Source organism: Sander lucioperca, chromosome 1 (assembly GCF_008315115.2).
Source record: "Sander lucioperca isolate FBNREF2018 chromosome 1, SLUC_FBN_1.2, whole genome shotgun sequence".
In the NCBI taxonomy this organism is placed as follows: domain Eukaryota; kingdom Metazoa; phylum Chordata; class Actinopteri; order Perciformes; family Percidae; genus Sander; species Sander lucioperca.
The window spans coordinates 15,408,741-15,425,003 of NC_050173.1; the positions used below are offsets into that span (position 1 = coordinate 15,408,741).

The following is a 16,263-nucleotide window of genomic DNA, read 5'->3' on the forward strand; positions in this document are numbered from 1 at the left end:
TAAAAGTGTGTGGTTCACAAATATTGTTGTCACATTTAACTTAGTTTTTTGACATTTTATCAGACCTGTATGATGAGATGGATAACCTGCAGTTCCAACTGCTACACAGGTCATGTCTGGCCCAGAAAAGTAGTGGGATTCATAATACCACAACATTGTGGAACTGTTAATACCATACTGGTTGTCAATAAGAAGTATTTATCATATTACTTACTGTTTAACCTGGATAAACAGTGGTATAATAATTTGATCAATTCTATATGAGAAAGAATAACTACATTACAGGAACTATTTTAGTGGCCTATTTCTGCAGGTGTCTTCCCTGAGAGCAAAAGAGTAACTGGGTGCGGTAGGAGAGTGTGTGTGCGTGTGTGTGTGTGTGTGTGTCTGTGTGTGGGTGTGTGTCTGGGACGAGATGGGAGTACAGGGAGGGCTGGGGATGTGAGCAAGGGTGAGGGGAGGGAGGTGTGTATGTATGCGTGGGGGGGGCGGGTGAAGGTTGCATGTGTTTATGAGATTGGGGGGTGGGGCTGGGGATGTGTGCGTTTTTTTTTTCTTGCTTTCTTTCCCTCCTGGAGAAGTGAGGTGTAATTTATGTAAAATGTAACTGAAGGAGTTTTGAAACAAGATGTAACCAAGTTAGCTAAAAGAAAATAAGTTAATTTGAAAAGATCAGTGCCCTAGCAGCAAAAGAGGAGCAACTGAACTTACCAAAAGCATGTTCTACAAGCAGGTAGACTTAGGAATGTATAGATGGATGTTTGTTATGGGTGTATGTTTGCTATGGGGTGTGAGTGAAGGTGTGCCTTGTCTGTCTGTTCACTTGTCCTTTGTATGTCTAATATGTATGAGTGGCGGGAGTGACTGTGTGTCTTGTGTGTTTGGTTCCCTATTAAAGTTATCATATCAGTCTAGAACTTGGCCAAGTATATTTACCTTTATGTCCGTCAAACAAAATGTTAGATAGCAGTCGTATTAAAACTAACCCTAATAAATTCACTGTTACAACGTGGAACGTAAATGGGGGTAAAGACAGGGTAAAGCAACAAAAAGTCCTGCAACATCTAAAGATATTGTGTTCAGATATAGTTTTTATGCAAAAGTTTTGCATCTGAAACCTTGTGAGATTAAATTCCTAAAAATACAGTGGGTGGGAGAGGCATTCGAATCAACCTCTCTAAAAGAAGAGGAGTAGGTATTTTGATAAGTAAATCCTTACTATTTAGCGTAATCTCAAAACACTCTGACCCAGAGATATTTAATAGTTACGTGTGAAATTCATGGAGATAAATATACACTAATAAATAGCTACTCCTCCCTCAGCTAATATGACATATCTCAGAAATATTCAGAAAATAATCAATAGTATATCAGCAGGAATAATTGTATTTGCCGGAGATTTAAACCAAGTCTTCACAGAACAAGATAGTTCCAACTTGAAAAGGAAGCCTAATGTTCCCAAGGAGCTTCTGGAATTTCTCTCGTTAAATGACAGATATAGATAAAGATTATACACATTATTCTCATGCACAAAACAGCTATAGCCGTTTGGATTATATCTTTGTTTCCAAAGAAGGAGTAGAAGATGTAATCACATCTAAAATATAAGATATAGTAACATCAGACCATGCTGCAGTTACATGCACTATGTGCCCGCCAACAAATAAAGTACTACATAGAATCTGGAGAATGAACAGAAAATACCTGAAAGATGAGGAGTTTATTAATTACGTAATAAAACATATTAATGAATTCATAACAATAAACGTCACAACCAGTAAGGAGAAGCCACCAATTCACATTATATGGGATGCAGGCAGAATTAAATAAAAAAGTTAAACAATTAGAGACCGATATCAGTCGAGCAGAACACCTACATAAGAAATCTGGGGTAAGAAAGGATATGGAGTATCTGCAAGGATTGAAGCTAGAATACGACCAACTGCTGCTAGAAAAAGCTAATAATGTTAGGTATAACGTAAATAAATTAAGATACATCTCATCAAGTAAGACAGGTAAGCACTTATCCTCTTTGGTAAAGAAGATGACTAAAAGAGAGACTATCACACTAAAAGATCTAGTCAATAACTCTGCAAACTTATTAACCAAGAATGTGCTTCCTTTTATGAAAAATTATATTCTACTGAAATTGAAGGTCAAACAGATGAACAAAAGAATTTCTTAAAATCACTTGTCATCAAAAAGTTATCAGAGCAACATAAAACTACATTGGCCAAAGAGATTTCCTTGATGGAAATCAAAAAGGCAATTGAAAGCTTCCCAAAAAGCAAAGCTCCAAGTATGGATGAGTTACCAACCAAGTTTTATTCAACATTCTGGCCCCAAATTAATCTTCTCTTCTTCAAAGTTATAAATCAAGCCACTATAAATGAAATCCTGCCACCTTTAATGTATAAGACTATTATTCATGTAATTCCTAAATCAGGTAAAGAGTGCAATAAACCCTGTGACTTCAGACCAATAAGTCTAATAAATTGTGATAATAAAATAATTACAAAAGTTATAAATAACAGAATAACCAAAATACTCAATTATTCATTTTAACCAAACGGGGTTTATTAAAGATAGACAGTTAAAAAACATTATTAGAACATGTATATCTCTAACACAATTAGCTAAAAAAGAAAAACTAGATGTGACACTGATGGCGGTAGATGCTGAAAAAGCATTTGACCGTGTGGCATATGTCTATTCAAATGGTATTCTATCAGAGGCAATTTAGATAACTAGGGGCACAAGGCAGGGATGTCCATTATCCCCATCACTCTGCCTTGGCTGTAGAGCCGATGGCTCAGAAAATTCGCCAATCAGACATGATAGGTGGTATTACTGTTGGAAGAGAGTGTTATAAACTTAGCTTGTATGTAGAAGATCTGATGTTGTATCTGACTAACACAGAAAAATCCATTCCATATCTAATGAAAATTATTGAGCAGTACTAAAAAAATATCTGGTTACCAAATGAACATAGAAAAGACATAACTTCTATCAACAACAGGACTTTTGCCTAAAGATCACAACTTATTAAAATACAACTTTAAATGGCAAAAGGAAAGGATTAAATATCTAGGGTGTTATATCAGTTTAGATAAAGCAAAACTATATAAAGATAATTGTTCACCATTAATTAAGGATATTAAGGCTACTCTAGATAAATGGACAGACCTCACTATTAACTTAATTGGCAAAATGAATTTGCTTAAAATGATATGGCTTCCTAAATTCCTGTTCATCTTCCAGACAATACCAGTGATCCCCCTTAGGATTTTTAAAAACCATGAATAAGCTATTCAGTTCTTTCATATGGTCAAAAGGCTCATAGGTTGAGTAGGAAACTACTTCAGAATAAGAGAAAAGAAGGAGGGTTACATTTCCCAAATCTTGAGCTATACTCCTATTCTGCTCAGTCAACAAAATCATTAACAAATCAGAGGGAGATATGTGGGCAAACATAGGGGATCATCAGCCTGGGGAAAAAAAACTTTTTCTAGCCTTATTTACAAAGCAGAAAATTAAAAATGTCAGTTTTGTCATGAATAGCACATTAAGAACATGGGAGAGATTAAAACGTATTCTGGGGATAGAAATCATTGTTCCAAAGAATACACGCTTGTGGAATAACCCATCCATCACCATACAGAAGGAGGAACTGAAGTGGAGATCATGGAGTGACAAAGGAATTATTGGAGATATTACTTCTCACACCAGTATAAAGCCATATGAACAATTGGTAATATCATTCAATTTAACTAATAAGGAACTTTTTAGATATCTTCAATTAAATAGCTGGATAACAGATAACTTTGACTTGAACTATAATAGGCCTACAGAACCCTCAGCTACAAATGAGTAGGGAAAGTGTACAAACACCTTATAGAAGCACAGGCAGATAATTATTCACTCCAAAAAATATATGAGGGTTGGAACAAAGATCTTAAAATAAATAACCTAAATATAACCAACACTATTACCACCATTGAGAATGTGCGTCTTATACAATACAAGCTCATGACAAGAATATACTACACTAAATCAAAACTAAATAAATGTGATGCCTCTTTCTCCCCTGTTTATCTGTCTGTAAAATGTGGCATACACAAGGAGACAATAATACACGCTTTCTAGGAATGTGAGAAGGTTTGTAAGGGTTGGTTAGAGATCCAAAAATGGATGACCAACACTCGTAAAATCAAAATTGAATTCACAGTCTTGAGCAGTATCTTCCAAAATACAGTCTGCATGCATGAGTGTGGTTTAAGATCATGTGGAGTAGAGGAATACTGTTACTAGTAGGAGTTGTACTCTGATTGGAGTATGAAATGACACAGTATGCTGGTATATGTATTACTTCTTGATGGAAATAATAAAAATAATCATAAAAAAAGAAAAGAAAAGAAAACTGGTTGAACCTTCAAATCTGGGGCAGTTACACTATTCAAGAATGAAGGTATAATAGTATTTTAAATAACATTTTAAGGGGATTAAATGTACATGCAAGTGTCTTGTCTGACCAGTTCAAATGTAACGGGAGGTATATGTCACATAAGAAACATTTTGCATGTAAAAATGTGGGGAATAATCCACACTTGCTGTTTTGGACACACAGGTTTGACGTCATGCAGATAAACCAGAGATATGCTGCATAATATAGCAATGGGAAGTGTATGAAATAAATATAAACTAGGTAGAGAAGAGATTTGTTGTTGTGAGTACACAAAGGGACCACATAATACTGTATGTCAGGAACACAGTAAATGCGTTCTAGTCCAGCACACTAGGTGGTGCTAATGCATTGCTATGTTGGTGCCCTGAGTAACGTTAGAAGTCAGAAAAGAAGAAAAATGTTAGGAAAGGCACTTCCGGATATTTTTTTTTATTTTATTGGTTTATTTGATAGGGACCATGCATATTTATGAACATTGTTGTATAAAAAACACCATGTAAATATGCCAGAATTAGTAAAAATAACTACTTTTCATCTGCAGTCCCTAGGCAGGTGACATAGGACTAACATAGAGACAGCCAGCAGTCATCCAGCACTCATTCACTAAAAATTAAAAGGTACACATAATGGTGACATATACATTGACAAAACATAAATACATGATGACAAAGACATTATTCATCCACCTCTATACTGCATTCAATTTAACAGTGAAAGTGTATGGGTGATGAAATGTGTGACAGTTAAAAGTGAGTGCATCTCAAGATTATATAACACTTTATATGCCAAACAAGCATACTTTAAATGTTTGAAATTATCAAAGCTTAAAAATGTGTGTCTCTCTATAGTCAGCTAAAAATATGGCTTGACCCCCAAAAAATTCTAACAAAATATTTCTCAGTGGTTTACAGTAGTATCAGATGTACTTAAAAACATACTAAAAGTTTACCAAAGTTTGACTCCAAGAAAGGCCCCATTTTCAAAATGGCGGCCGTCAGGTCCTTAAAATGACCATTACTCCTTTGTATTCCTCCTAGACCAGGAATACTGGTGCCTATTACATGTTTTGGCCATCTAATATACTAATTAGCATATTTGCATGATAGATAAGTGATTAAAAGTACAATTTTATATTAAAGCAATTGGTTACAAACATATTTATGTGAAAAATAAGGGTGAATACAATTACATACAATTTAATAATACAATTTTGGTTTATTTTTTATACTTTTTTGCACTGTGACCTTCCCATTAGTCATCACACTCTTCCTCCCATAGAGGTTGATTATAGTGATTCTCACAATTCCCAACTTGACATGGTCCACAAGCAGGCATGCATGGTAATCCATATTAGAGCTGTAATTCGGCCAGCCTCTGTTTCACCTCTTCAGCATCCATTTACACGCTAATCGAAACGCATCACCTGACTGCTCATTTACCGCGCAACCTGGAGCGCAAGCCCGAGCCCGGCCCGGCCCGAGCCCGGTCCGAGCCGTGTAAAATGATAGAAATTAAGACCGAACCCGACGGCTCTAGTCCATATGCCCTGCAACTGTTGTTGTGTTTGGCAGGCAGTTGTGCAATTACAGTGGATCATCTGCAGGAAGCTTTCTGGGGCACCAGTCTTACTGGTCATAACTGGCAGGAACCGGTTGTCCACCAGTTTCCATCCCCAATCCATGTTCATGTCACCTTCCTTTCCAATCCACACCATGATCTGGAAGCAAACTCTTTGGCAGTGGTATTTGGTTGAGGACTCAATTGGAGGCAAACATTATGGGGTAACAAATGATTTGGCGGTAACAATTTTCTTGCTAAAAAGGTTGAAGCGCAAAGAGGCAAGTGAATTGGTACTCTTTCCGCCAAACAACACTGCCATTGCCTTGGTCCCATGGTCCTCTATCACATTCCTTGCTTGATGTGGGAGAAGAAACACATTTGCACAGGACTGGATGGTTGATTCACCATTCACAAGTTTCTGGAATGCTGTCTGTTTGCCAACACTAGAAGTTGTATCACATCCTGTGAAGGCATGAATAAACAGCAACTGGGAACACAAGTCACTACCCAGGACTTGTTTCATCTCACTGATGTTGTACACTTTAGTAGCTTAGAATGAAAATAGAGGCCCCTATTGTTCGTCCCAGCATAGTAGAGGAGAAGAATGAGTAAGTCTGTATCCTCCCCTATCAAGGTTTTGGGCTGATGTTCTGAGGCCTTGACTGCAGCTTTGACAATGTCCACGTCTGCATCACATTTATTCTCAATCTTATAAATAAGAAAAAAAGTTGGTTAGTTCGTTAGTTTGCACCTTGGTCAGTGAGGGCGCTGTGTCTAGCGACCCGTGATTTACAAAGAGCTGGTTCAGTTATTTTGATGCTGAGCTTCGACAGTATCCATACTATCCACTACCACAAACAAGGCCTGGCTTTTAAAAAAAGTCCTTATCCTAACCAGCATAAAACGGAAATATGTTGTTAGAATCGGAATGCGGTTGGTTTTATTCACGGATGTATTTTAAGACAGTTTTATTTCCTTTAACCATGGGAGCGTAAGCAAATAAAGTGTGTGAAGCAGCGGAAAAGGGGGAGCGGATGTGAAGAGGTCCAGCCAAATAAATAAGATATGAACGCATCTTACGAAGCCTGGCTGAGAAGAAAACAACGATGTGGAGAGAAATAGATGGCAACTATGATTTAAAAACGTGAATAATAAAAAAAAAACTAAGAAAAAAACATTTTCATTTTCACTTTTAGGCTGTATTACCGAGAGTCAGCGGCGCTGCGCCCGGGCTCTGGAGCACCGGAGCTGGCTTGGAAGCCGATGACGGATCGGCAGTGCCCCATATCTATGGCAACCAAACTTCACTAGTGAGAGAAATGTGTGACGGTCAGGAAGACGTTTTGGCAGGGGGAAAAACTGATCAGAAAATGTAACGGAACGTTGTAGAAATGTAGTGGAGTAGAACGTATAGATAATTGCTGCAAAATGTATGCACTATTGATTCTACTTAGGTAAAGTACAGATACCTGAAAAATGTACTTAAGTACAAAGTATTTGTACTTCATTACATTCCACCACTGGCTATAACCATCAAAAACGACTGTTGCTTTACCATAATGGCGTATAGTAAAGTCTGCATATGACTGTGCAATGGCACTGTAACTGTCACCCTTTTTCCATGCCAAACGGTGAACCAGGGAGACACCGTCAAGAACATAATGCTCAGTTGTTGGGATGGTATCCAGGACAGTTTTGTTAGATTTCTTGCTTAAGAACTCAGTGACTGCCTGTGCTAGTTGGGGCTTGTTGGCTTTACAGAAGATTTCCTTTATAGCTCATTACATCTTCCAGTGAAAATTGTCCAGTTTTCGACATGATCAGGAACCGTTGGAACAACAAAGCATGATCAATGGTTCGATCTTGGGCAACTTTGATGGTGGAGTCATCTGCAAGGGTTTTTGCCCGGTCTTTCCGTTTGAAGGATATTCCAAAACGGGTTTTCCAATCATCTTTTCAATGATCTCATTGCCAACAGTCTCAAACTCATGCACATTCACCTCCTCTTTGGCAACAACACCAGTTAGAATGTTTCTCAGAGATGGGTCTGGAGAGAATGGTGTGCAAAGGCTAAGCTTTTCCTTGATCTTTTCTAGATCAGAGTGATCTCTTTTCATCCTTGCTTCTCAGGATTCTCGGTGCTACTCGCTGGTCGTGTAGGTGAGGTCATTGAATTCCTGCATGGCGTTGTTGTATTCAGATGTGATGGGTGTAGACATGGTCCACAATGCTCGCATTTCTTCATCATTCATTCATCATTCCACTTCCATGGGTCAAGCCTCCACTGCTTTTCAAGGATCGCAACAATGTCTGCTCGATGACAAGGTCAGAGCTAAGGCCTTCCCAGTACTGGTTAAATAACTTTTACATTTAATGTCAAGTCTGTTTTTAAGCAACAAAAGGGTATGTCCAAAAACACATTACATGTGACATAGGCTAAACCGTTTACATCTCTGGTTCACCCCAAACAACCTTACAGTAATCTCACAAAATCATGTATTCCATAAGTATGTAATCATGTCAGTGCAAATTAGAAGTCCAATGGATTCATAGACCCAGACAACATGGGGTTAGACACCAAGATTACTTGGCTAGGTCAAATATTGAAGGACTTAGGATTTTTTAAGGGTGTCCTGCACATCTTGGACGCCATCTTGAAAATTACACCTTTCTAGTGGTAAACTTTGGTAAACTTTTAGTATGTTATTAAGGACACGTAATACTACAAAAACCAGCTGAGAAACCTTTTGTTAGAATTTTTTTAGGGTTATGTGTTTTTTTTTTCATATATGCAGCTGCCTATTTACTAACCAGCAACTATCGGGTCGCCGGTGAAAGCCCTCCTATAGTGTTCTCTGTCCTGCTGTTGTCTCTGTCATGCTGCCTGGCCCTGAATCCATACATCCATGCCCTGTACCGGGGTTAACTTCTGTTTCGGGGAAAGGGGGCTTTGCATTCTCCTTTACCTTGTTAAGGTAAGCTAGGTTAGCCTCCTTGTCTGCACTTCTCAAATGTACTTTCAAATTCGGGGGGTTTTGATAAATTGTCCACATATTTTATCACCTTCCACTGCAAGGCACTTGCTTTTATCTGACAGTCATTATCAAATAGGACTCTGCCGCTTTCTTCCGACTTTCGGTACCACCATGTTACCAGGTGAGGGGCACGTACATGTTGTGTTCGATTTGCCGTGGAATGTTGGAATTTTTGGGTTCCCAGTCGGAAACTATGTCTACGGGAAATGTCATGGTCAGAAAGATATAACGTTATTTGCGCTATGAAAGACATTAACAAAGATGAAAACTAAGGACATTTACTCGATAATTTTATTTTAGTTCGTTTTGCAAACAGACATTACAATTTTAGTTTAGTTAACGTTTTTTTGTAATGCCTCGTTTTTATTTTTATTTCAGTTAACGAGAATGTTTTTTCCCACCTAGTTTTCGTTATTTCGTTCGTTTTCGTTAACGATTATAACCTTGCTTGGTGTCAACATATTAAGGTGAAAACAACATAGGCGTCGATTTCGGTGGGGACGGTGGGGACGCGTAGGCCTACCTACCAGATTTCCTCATGAGTCATTTTGATGTACAGCAGGCTCAGGCTCTACGTATTTGTAGTGGTGCATTTTAAACATCACCAGTAGCTTCAATACAGATTGAAATGGAGGAAATGCCACTGTGGATTAGGAGAGTAAAGTTTATGATGGCATATTGGGTCTTTTTACAAGGTCATGGAATATTTCATCTGAGACTGGATGTACTGGAGCCGCAGTTTACATTCCAAAGTATAAGATATGTTTTAAGAAGAGAGCCACACATCATTTATCAGTTTATACTGTTGGGCTTCTAGCTATTATACTAGCATTGGAATGGTTGGAGGAAAATAAAAAAAGTAATGCACTAATTGCTTCAGATAGTTTGGCAGCTCTTCCATCATGCAGACAAGCTAATATGTTTGAAATACATAATGTATTATACAGAATGTACAATAAGGAAGTAAAGGTTTGCTTTGTGTGGGTTCCTGCCCATGTAGGTGTAGATGGAAATGAGGATGCTGACTTATTGGCCAAGCAATCAACTAAATCCCAGATTGTGAACATGGAGATCCCACTTAGTAAAACTGAGGGCAAAGCAATTATTAAGCATCAAATGGAAATAGTATGGCAAGAATAGGGGACATAAATGACACAGGAAGACATCTATATATATAACATTCAAAGACATTTGGGTCAGGAAGAAGACTGGGCAGAAATAGAAAAGAAGAAGCCATTTTTACACGTCTCAGGGTAGGACATACTGGACTAAATAAAACACTCCACATAATAGGTAAACACCCAACTGGTAGATGTAGACAATGTGATCAGCATGAGTCTATGCAGCATGTGCTGCTGGATTGTAGGGGGCTATGAAAAGGAAAGGAAGAAACTGACATTAGCATTAAGAGAAGCTAAAATAAGCTTTACAGTAGAAAAGTTACTTGGAGATGCAGCACGGGGAATGCGTGCTCATATTATTGAATATTTGAAGGAAAAAGGGTTATTAGAGAGAATTAGGTTAGTATATCCTATTTTTGTTGAGTTTTTTTATATTTTATTTTTATTTTTATTTTTCCTGCTAATCTCCTGTTCCGCAATCCAGTCCGGTAGGTGGCGGTAATGCACCTTAAATTGGTTGCCAACCGCCAAAAATTACAAGAAGAAGAAGTAGGAGGAGAAGGAGGAGGAGGTGGTTAGGACCAGAGCCATAGAGATAGTCTTTCTCTATCACTCTGGTTAGGACTATATAAGTCAATGGTTAGGACTATATATGTCAATGGGTTAGGAAAGGCACTTCCGGATACATTCCTAGGCTAGTGGGTGTGGTTTAAAAACGAATCGCTTATTAACAAAACATGACGACAATATTACCAAAAATAAATACGTCATAGTCAAGCTTAGATAAGAGGAACACACATTTTGGCTAACGTATTCCAGCTCAAAAACGAGAAAACTAGCTAATTTAGCTCCCGGTGCAGACTGCTATTCTGGTTTCCCTTCGTCGAAGACTGAACACCTGTTGACAGCTCCCTAATCACGGAGAGGGCGCTACGCATTTTAACAGGATGGGATTTGACTGGTTTTCAGGACGTGTCAGGAGTCAGCTTGTAACTAATACAACTGAAGCTTCAAACAGAAGTCCTCCTGTGAAAAGGAAATATACCTTCTTAGTCGAGGACCACCAGGAAAGTGTCTGTCTGTAAGTAGAGGACGAGTCTCATTCAGTTGGGACGGTGGGATTTATTTGATCATTTAGATTGTAGTGAAAAGTCCTACTTTGACAGTCGTTTGACTCATGGCCTAGCGTTGAATAGAGTAACGTTATAGTAAATGTTAGTGTATGTAAGGTAGGCTAACTATAATGTAATATTTAGCTACTTAATGTAACATAAGTAGCCTACTTTATTCGTGCTATCCAAGAGCGATAATAACCATTTCAGATGTTTCTACCATATCCCACTGAAAAATCAGGAAGTTTAATACTTTCTTGAATGTGTGATGTTTTATAAATATATTTACAATCTTCTGGTAAATTTGCATAAATACCACCAACTATTCAGAAATTTCAACATAATGTTAAATTATTAACCACTACTTTCATTGCTATTATTACTAATATAGTTAGGTGGGTGAATTAACTCTGCTTGGTCTATTTAATGTTTGCTGAACTAAAGAATGAGTCTTACTGGTTCAGAAATTGTCTCAATAGATCAGGAATTCATATTCAGAGATTTTCAATGTAATTGTAAATTAACCAATATTTCAGTGGAGTTTGGCCCAATGAAAGAGTGAGATACTAATCAGATAAAGAGATAAAAACATTATTTTAAGTTTGTAATAATTAATGCTCTGTCCTCTTTCCTGTGTGTCAGACATAATGGCATCTCCAACCCCTCTGTCCAAGGCCAACACCACCTTCTCTCTGGCTTTGCTCAAAAAGTTTGGAGATGACGACAAGACGGCAAACATCTTCTACTCCCCTTTCAGCATCTCTTCAGCCCTGGCTATGGTGATGCTGGGGGCCAGAGGAAACACAGCCACACAGATGTCAGAGGTATAATACACACACACACACACACACACACACACACACACACACACACACACACACACACACACACCATCTGTCATAAAAGTAACAGATTAACATTGCGTGCTGGTTCAGAGTGATTTTGTGAATTGCACAAAATGCTAATAAAACACCACCACAAACTGTGTCTTCTGAGGTTATCATAATGTTAGTCTATATCAACGACATAGTGTATGCAAATGCATAGCATGGAGCACTAAAGTCAACAACTTAAAGGAAAACATTTCTTATTTAGTCTATAGTCTCATCACTTAAGATGCCCAGTCTAATATACTGTTTATAATAGACTGGTCTGTCAATGCTCAGTGCATCTCAATAACAGTTGTCTCTTCTTTGTCCACAGTGCCTGAAAACCAAGGATTGTCAGGATGATGTCCATGTTAGCTTTGCCCAACTGCTGAGTGAGCTCAACAAGGCTGATGCTCCGTATGCCCTCAGTGTTGCCAACAGGCTGTACGGGGAGCAGTCCTACCAGTTTGTTGAGGTGTGTGTGTTTAGCATGTGTGTATGCATCTTTATGAGTATGTGTGGCGTGAGAGGCACTCATGGGAATATTTAAGCTCTGTAAGAAGGAATGATGAATGAGGGAGTGGACAGCAGCAGCGTGATCGTGAAAATGCTCTTCTTTCTGTAGTGACTTTTAGTTCCACTAACTAAACAAACACTTTGTTTTGTTTGGGTGATCAGAATCAGTAACTGTGTTGTTGATGGTTCCAGGATTTCTTAGGAAAAACCAAGAAGTACTACAACGCAGAGCTGGAGACTGTGGACTTCAAAGCCGACTCAGAGACCGCCAGACTCAACATCAACAGCTGGGTGCAGAAGCAGACTCAAGGTGGATCATACACACTAACATTAGGGGTGTGGATCGATATATCGATTCAATCATCAATGATCCAATATCATCAATACAAAGTGAAAATATTGATACATATCTCATATTTAAGTGATAAAATGTGTGATTTACACCACTAACTAATATACACACAAAACACATGGAAACATAGCAGTTGAGCTTACCATTTTTGAACACTTCAGACTTGCTTTCAGTTGTGTGATGTCAATATTGTTTACCAGATAAAATTAAGGATCTGTTGGCCAAGGGTGATGTGGACAGCCTGAGCAAGCTGGTGCTGGTTAATGCCATGTACTTCAAAAGTGACTGGAACAGGCAGTTTCAGCGACGTGCCACACAGGATGCTCAGTTTAGACTCAACAAGGTAACACTGCTCAAAGGAAACATTTCATTGACTAACACTGATTGACAAAAGTCAGCTAAAGCCAGTAAATGCAGTGCTAAGCATAAGTGAATCCAACCATGCTAAAGTTGACTAAAAAGAGGAATAAAAAATCATCTTTTGGAAATTGATCTTAATGCCTTAATTAAAAAAAATGAGGAAAAATCCAACCTTTAAGGACACCAATTTTCTCTGTGAATGAATAATGTATCGTAAATAAATAAATGTTCTTCCTTAAAATACAGGGGGCATAAGTAAGTACACCCCTATGTTAAATTCCCATAGAGGAAGGCAGATTCTTATTTTTAAAGGCCAGTTATTTCATGGATCCAGGATACTATGCATCCTGATAAAGTTCCCTTGGCCTTTGGAATTAAAATAGCCCCACATCATCACATACCCTTCACCATACCTACAGATTGGCATGGTTTTATTTCAGTTAGCCTAATAGCTGGTTTGATTTGCATTGAGAGATGATCTTATGGAAAGTACCCCATGCCAATTTTTTATTTCTCTTTTTAGTCAACTTTAGCCATGGGTGTATTCACTTATGCTTAGCACTGTATGTTTTTCTAAATCTGTATTATGGTAACATAAACCATTTACGCCATAGACGCTAATCCTGACTTCTTCATTGAAAAAATGTGAATGAAAGGAATTCAACATCAGGGCCATGGCAGGAAACCTGACCACATAGAATTGTGCAAACCAGGGACAAAGAGGATGAAATTTGATTACTTATTAAAAGATCATTTGTCAGAAATTGGATGAGGTACTTATCCATAGTCAGTGTAGATGGCGGTCGGCCCGTCGCCATTTCGGATATGCATTTTAGCCCCATAGAAAAATGATCACTTAAAAAAATCTATCTTAGTTTAAGTGTAAACAAACTAACTGATCGAGGCAGCCGTAGACCAGCAACTCCCGTGTTCTGCGAGGTTAAATTATTAGCACTGCTTGCCACTTCCATTTGTTCTGCAGCACCTTTAAGTTTACACATTCCTCTGGCTGCTGTTTTCAGAATGACACCAAGCCAGTGAGGATGATGCACCAGAAAACATGGTTCCCTTTCTCCGACAACCCTAAAGCCAACTGCAAGGTAATGAAGCAATTTAATTAAATAATCAGTTTAATACAGTGTGTAACTGACCAGGCAACAATTAAACCAATCATTTCATAACCTTTGTTAAAAATAATGTATTGAAATGTCCATGGAATGTGAATGATTCAAAGAAAGGATTAGATTTTGGTTATGATCCATTTTACCATGCAGTAACTGTGAAACTAATTACCCAACAAACATTTTATTTGTTGCACGTCATCTCACAAACTATTTTGTTAATACACAAAAATAACCAAACAGTTGTCAGAGCAGTATATACTGTATATGTACTGTGATGTTTGAAACCCTCTGTTGAACAGATCCTAGAGATGCCTTACAAAGGGAAGGAGCTCAGCATGCTCATCTTTTTACCCAATGAGATAGAGGACAGTACAACAGGTCTGGAGAAGGTAAGGCACACACACACACACACACACACACACACACACACACACACACACACACACACACACACACACACACACACACACACACACACACACACAGAGAGAGAAACCCACAGACACAGACAAACTAATAATTGATTCTGTGTCCACCTCCAGCTGGAGAAGCAGCTGACCTATGAGAACTTTATGGAGTGGACTCGTCCAGACATGATGGATAATGTTGAGGTCCAGGTGGGGCTGCCTCGGTTCAAGATGGAGGAGACGTATGACATGGAGGAAGTCCTGGTCAGCATGGGCATGGTGGATGCCTTTAAAAGGCCAAACTTCTCTGGTAGGACATGTGCCTGGATCATATCAGATATATTCATAATCATTTAAAGAACAGGCAGCTGGAACCTGAACCATCTCCTGTTAGTTTAAAAGAGCAACAATTTAATACAGAGGTTCTCCCAAATCAATCTACTCTATTCATGTCGTAGGGTAAGACCTACATTCTATTATAGTTAAGTCATCTTTTTTGTTGTCTTGTGTGACAGACATGTCTCCTGCCAACGACCTGGTACTGTCAAAAGTCGTCCACAAGGCTTTTGTGGAGGTCAACGAGGAGGGAACTGAGGCTACTGCTGCTACTGCTGTCACGATGGATGGCTGTTGCAGGCGCATGCATCCACCCGCCATATTCATCGCAGACCATCCCTTCCTCTTCTTCATCCGACATAACTCCTCCATGAGCGTTCTCTTTGCTGGCCGATACTGCTCCCCTGAGTGAGCAATACATCGTTTAGAGTAGTGTTTCTCAACTTGGGGGGGGGGGGGTGTTACAATACATCTAGTATTGGAACAGTGTACCATTTTATTTGGTATAACTTGAAAAATGTTAAGAATTACCACTCTAGAGTTTCCTAAAGCTAATCACACCCTTATTTCTAGTTATCTAGGGGTGTTACACTATTCAAGCATGAATTATTCAAGTAAAATGAAGACTTATGGCATGCATGATTTTATTCCCCTGAAATGAACACTGTGGTAATTTCAATATGCATAATACTCCATTGTCTATTATTATCACTCACTTGTTTAGTTAAGTAATAGAGAAAAGAGGTCTACTAGCTATGAGTTATTTGTTTAATTCAGAAATCAGTACCTGCTCTGTTCAGTCACCAGACCCGTCCAAAAAATGTTATCATTCATGTTGTACCTACCGTTTTCTTCTCAAAGTGGCCAATTATATATGCAACAATAAATAAGCCTTTTGTGTGACTTTGTATGATTTGTTTTCATACTTAAATGAAGGTTTGAACTGCTATTAGGTCCAGGTAATTTTTGTATGTATCCTTATTATTTATTTATTTTTAACCTTTAT

General features: G+C 38.3%; 1 protein-coding gene across 1 annotated transcript; it reads left to right on the top strand.

The window, feature by feature from the left end:
• The first annotated feature begins 11,153 nt into the window (after positions 1 to 11,153).
• LOC116055749 (leukocyte elastase inhibitor-like) lies at positions 11,154 to 15,714 on the top strand. Its single transcript, XM_031307762.2, has 9 exons — positions 11,154 to 11,262; positions 11,936 to 12,117; positions 12,497 to 12,637; positions 12,871 to 12,988; positions 13,231 to 13,373; positions 14,413 to 14,490; positions 14,814 to 14,903; positions 15,057 to 15,231; positions 15,437 to 15,714. The coding sequence occupies exons 2-9, from the start codon at positions 11,941 to 11,943 to the stop codon at positions 15,667 to 15,669; spliced, it is 1,155 nt and encodes a 384-aa protein (XP_031163622.1). The 5' UTR covers positions 11,154 to 11,262; positions 11,936 to 11,940; the 3' UTR covers positions 15,670 to 15,714.
• The last annotated feature ends 549 nt before the right edge of the window (positions 15,715 to 16,263 follow it).

Excerpts from the sequence above, each read along its gene's own strand:
- LOC116055749 (XM_031307762.2), top strand. The coding sequence starts at position 11,941 with ATGGCATCTCCAACCCCTCTGTCCAAGGCCAACACCACCTTCTCTCTG. Across the intron at positions 12,989-13,230 it reads GGTGCAGAAGCAGACTCAAG|ATAAAATTAAGGATCTGTTG; the intron begins GTGGATCATACA and ends ATTGTTTACCAG. Across the intron at positions 14,904-15,056 it reads GTACAACAGGTCTGGAGAAG|CTGGAGAAGCAGCTGACCTA; the intron begins GTAAGGCACACA and ends GTCCACCTCCAG.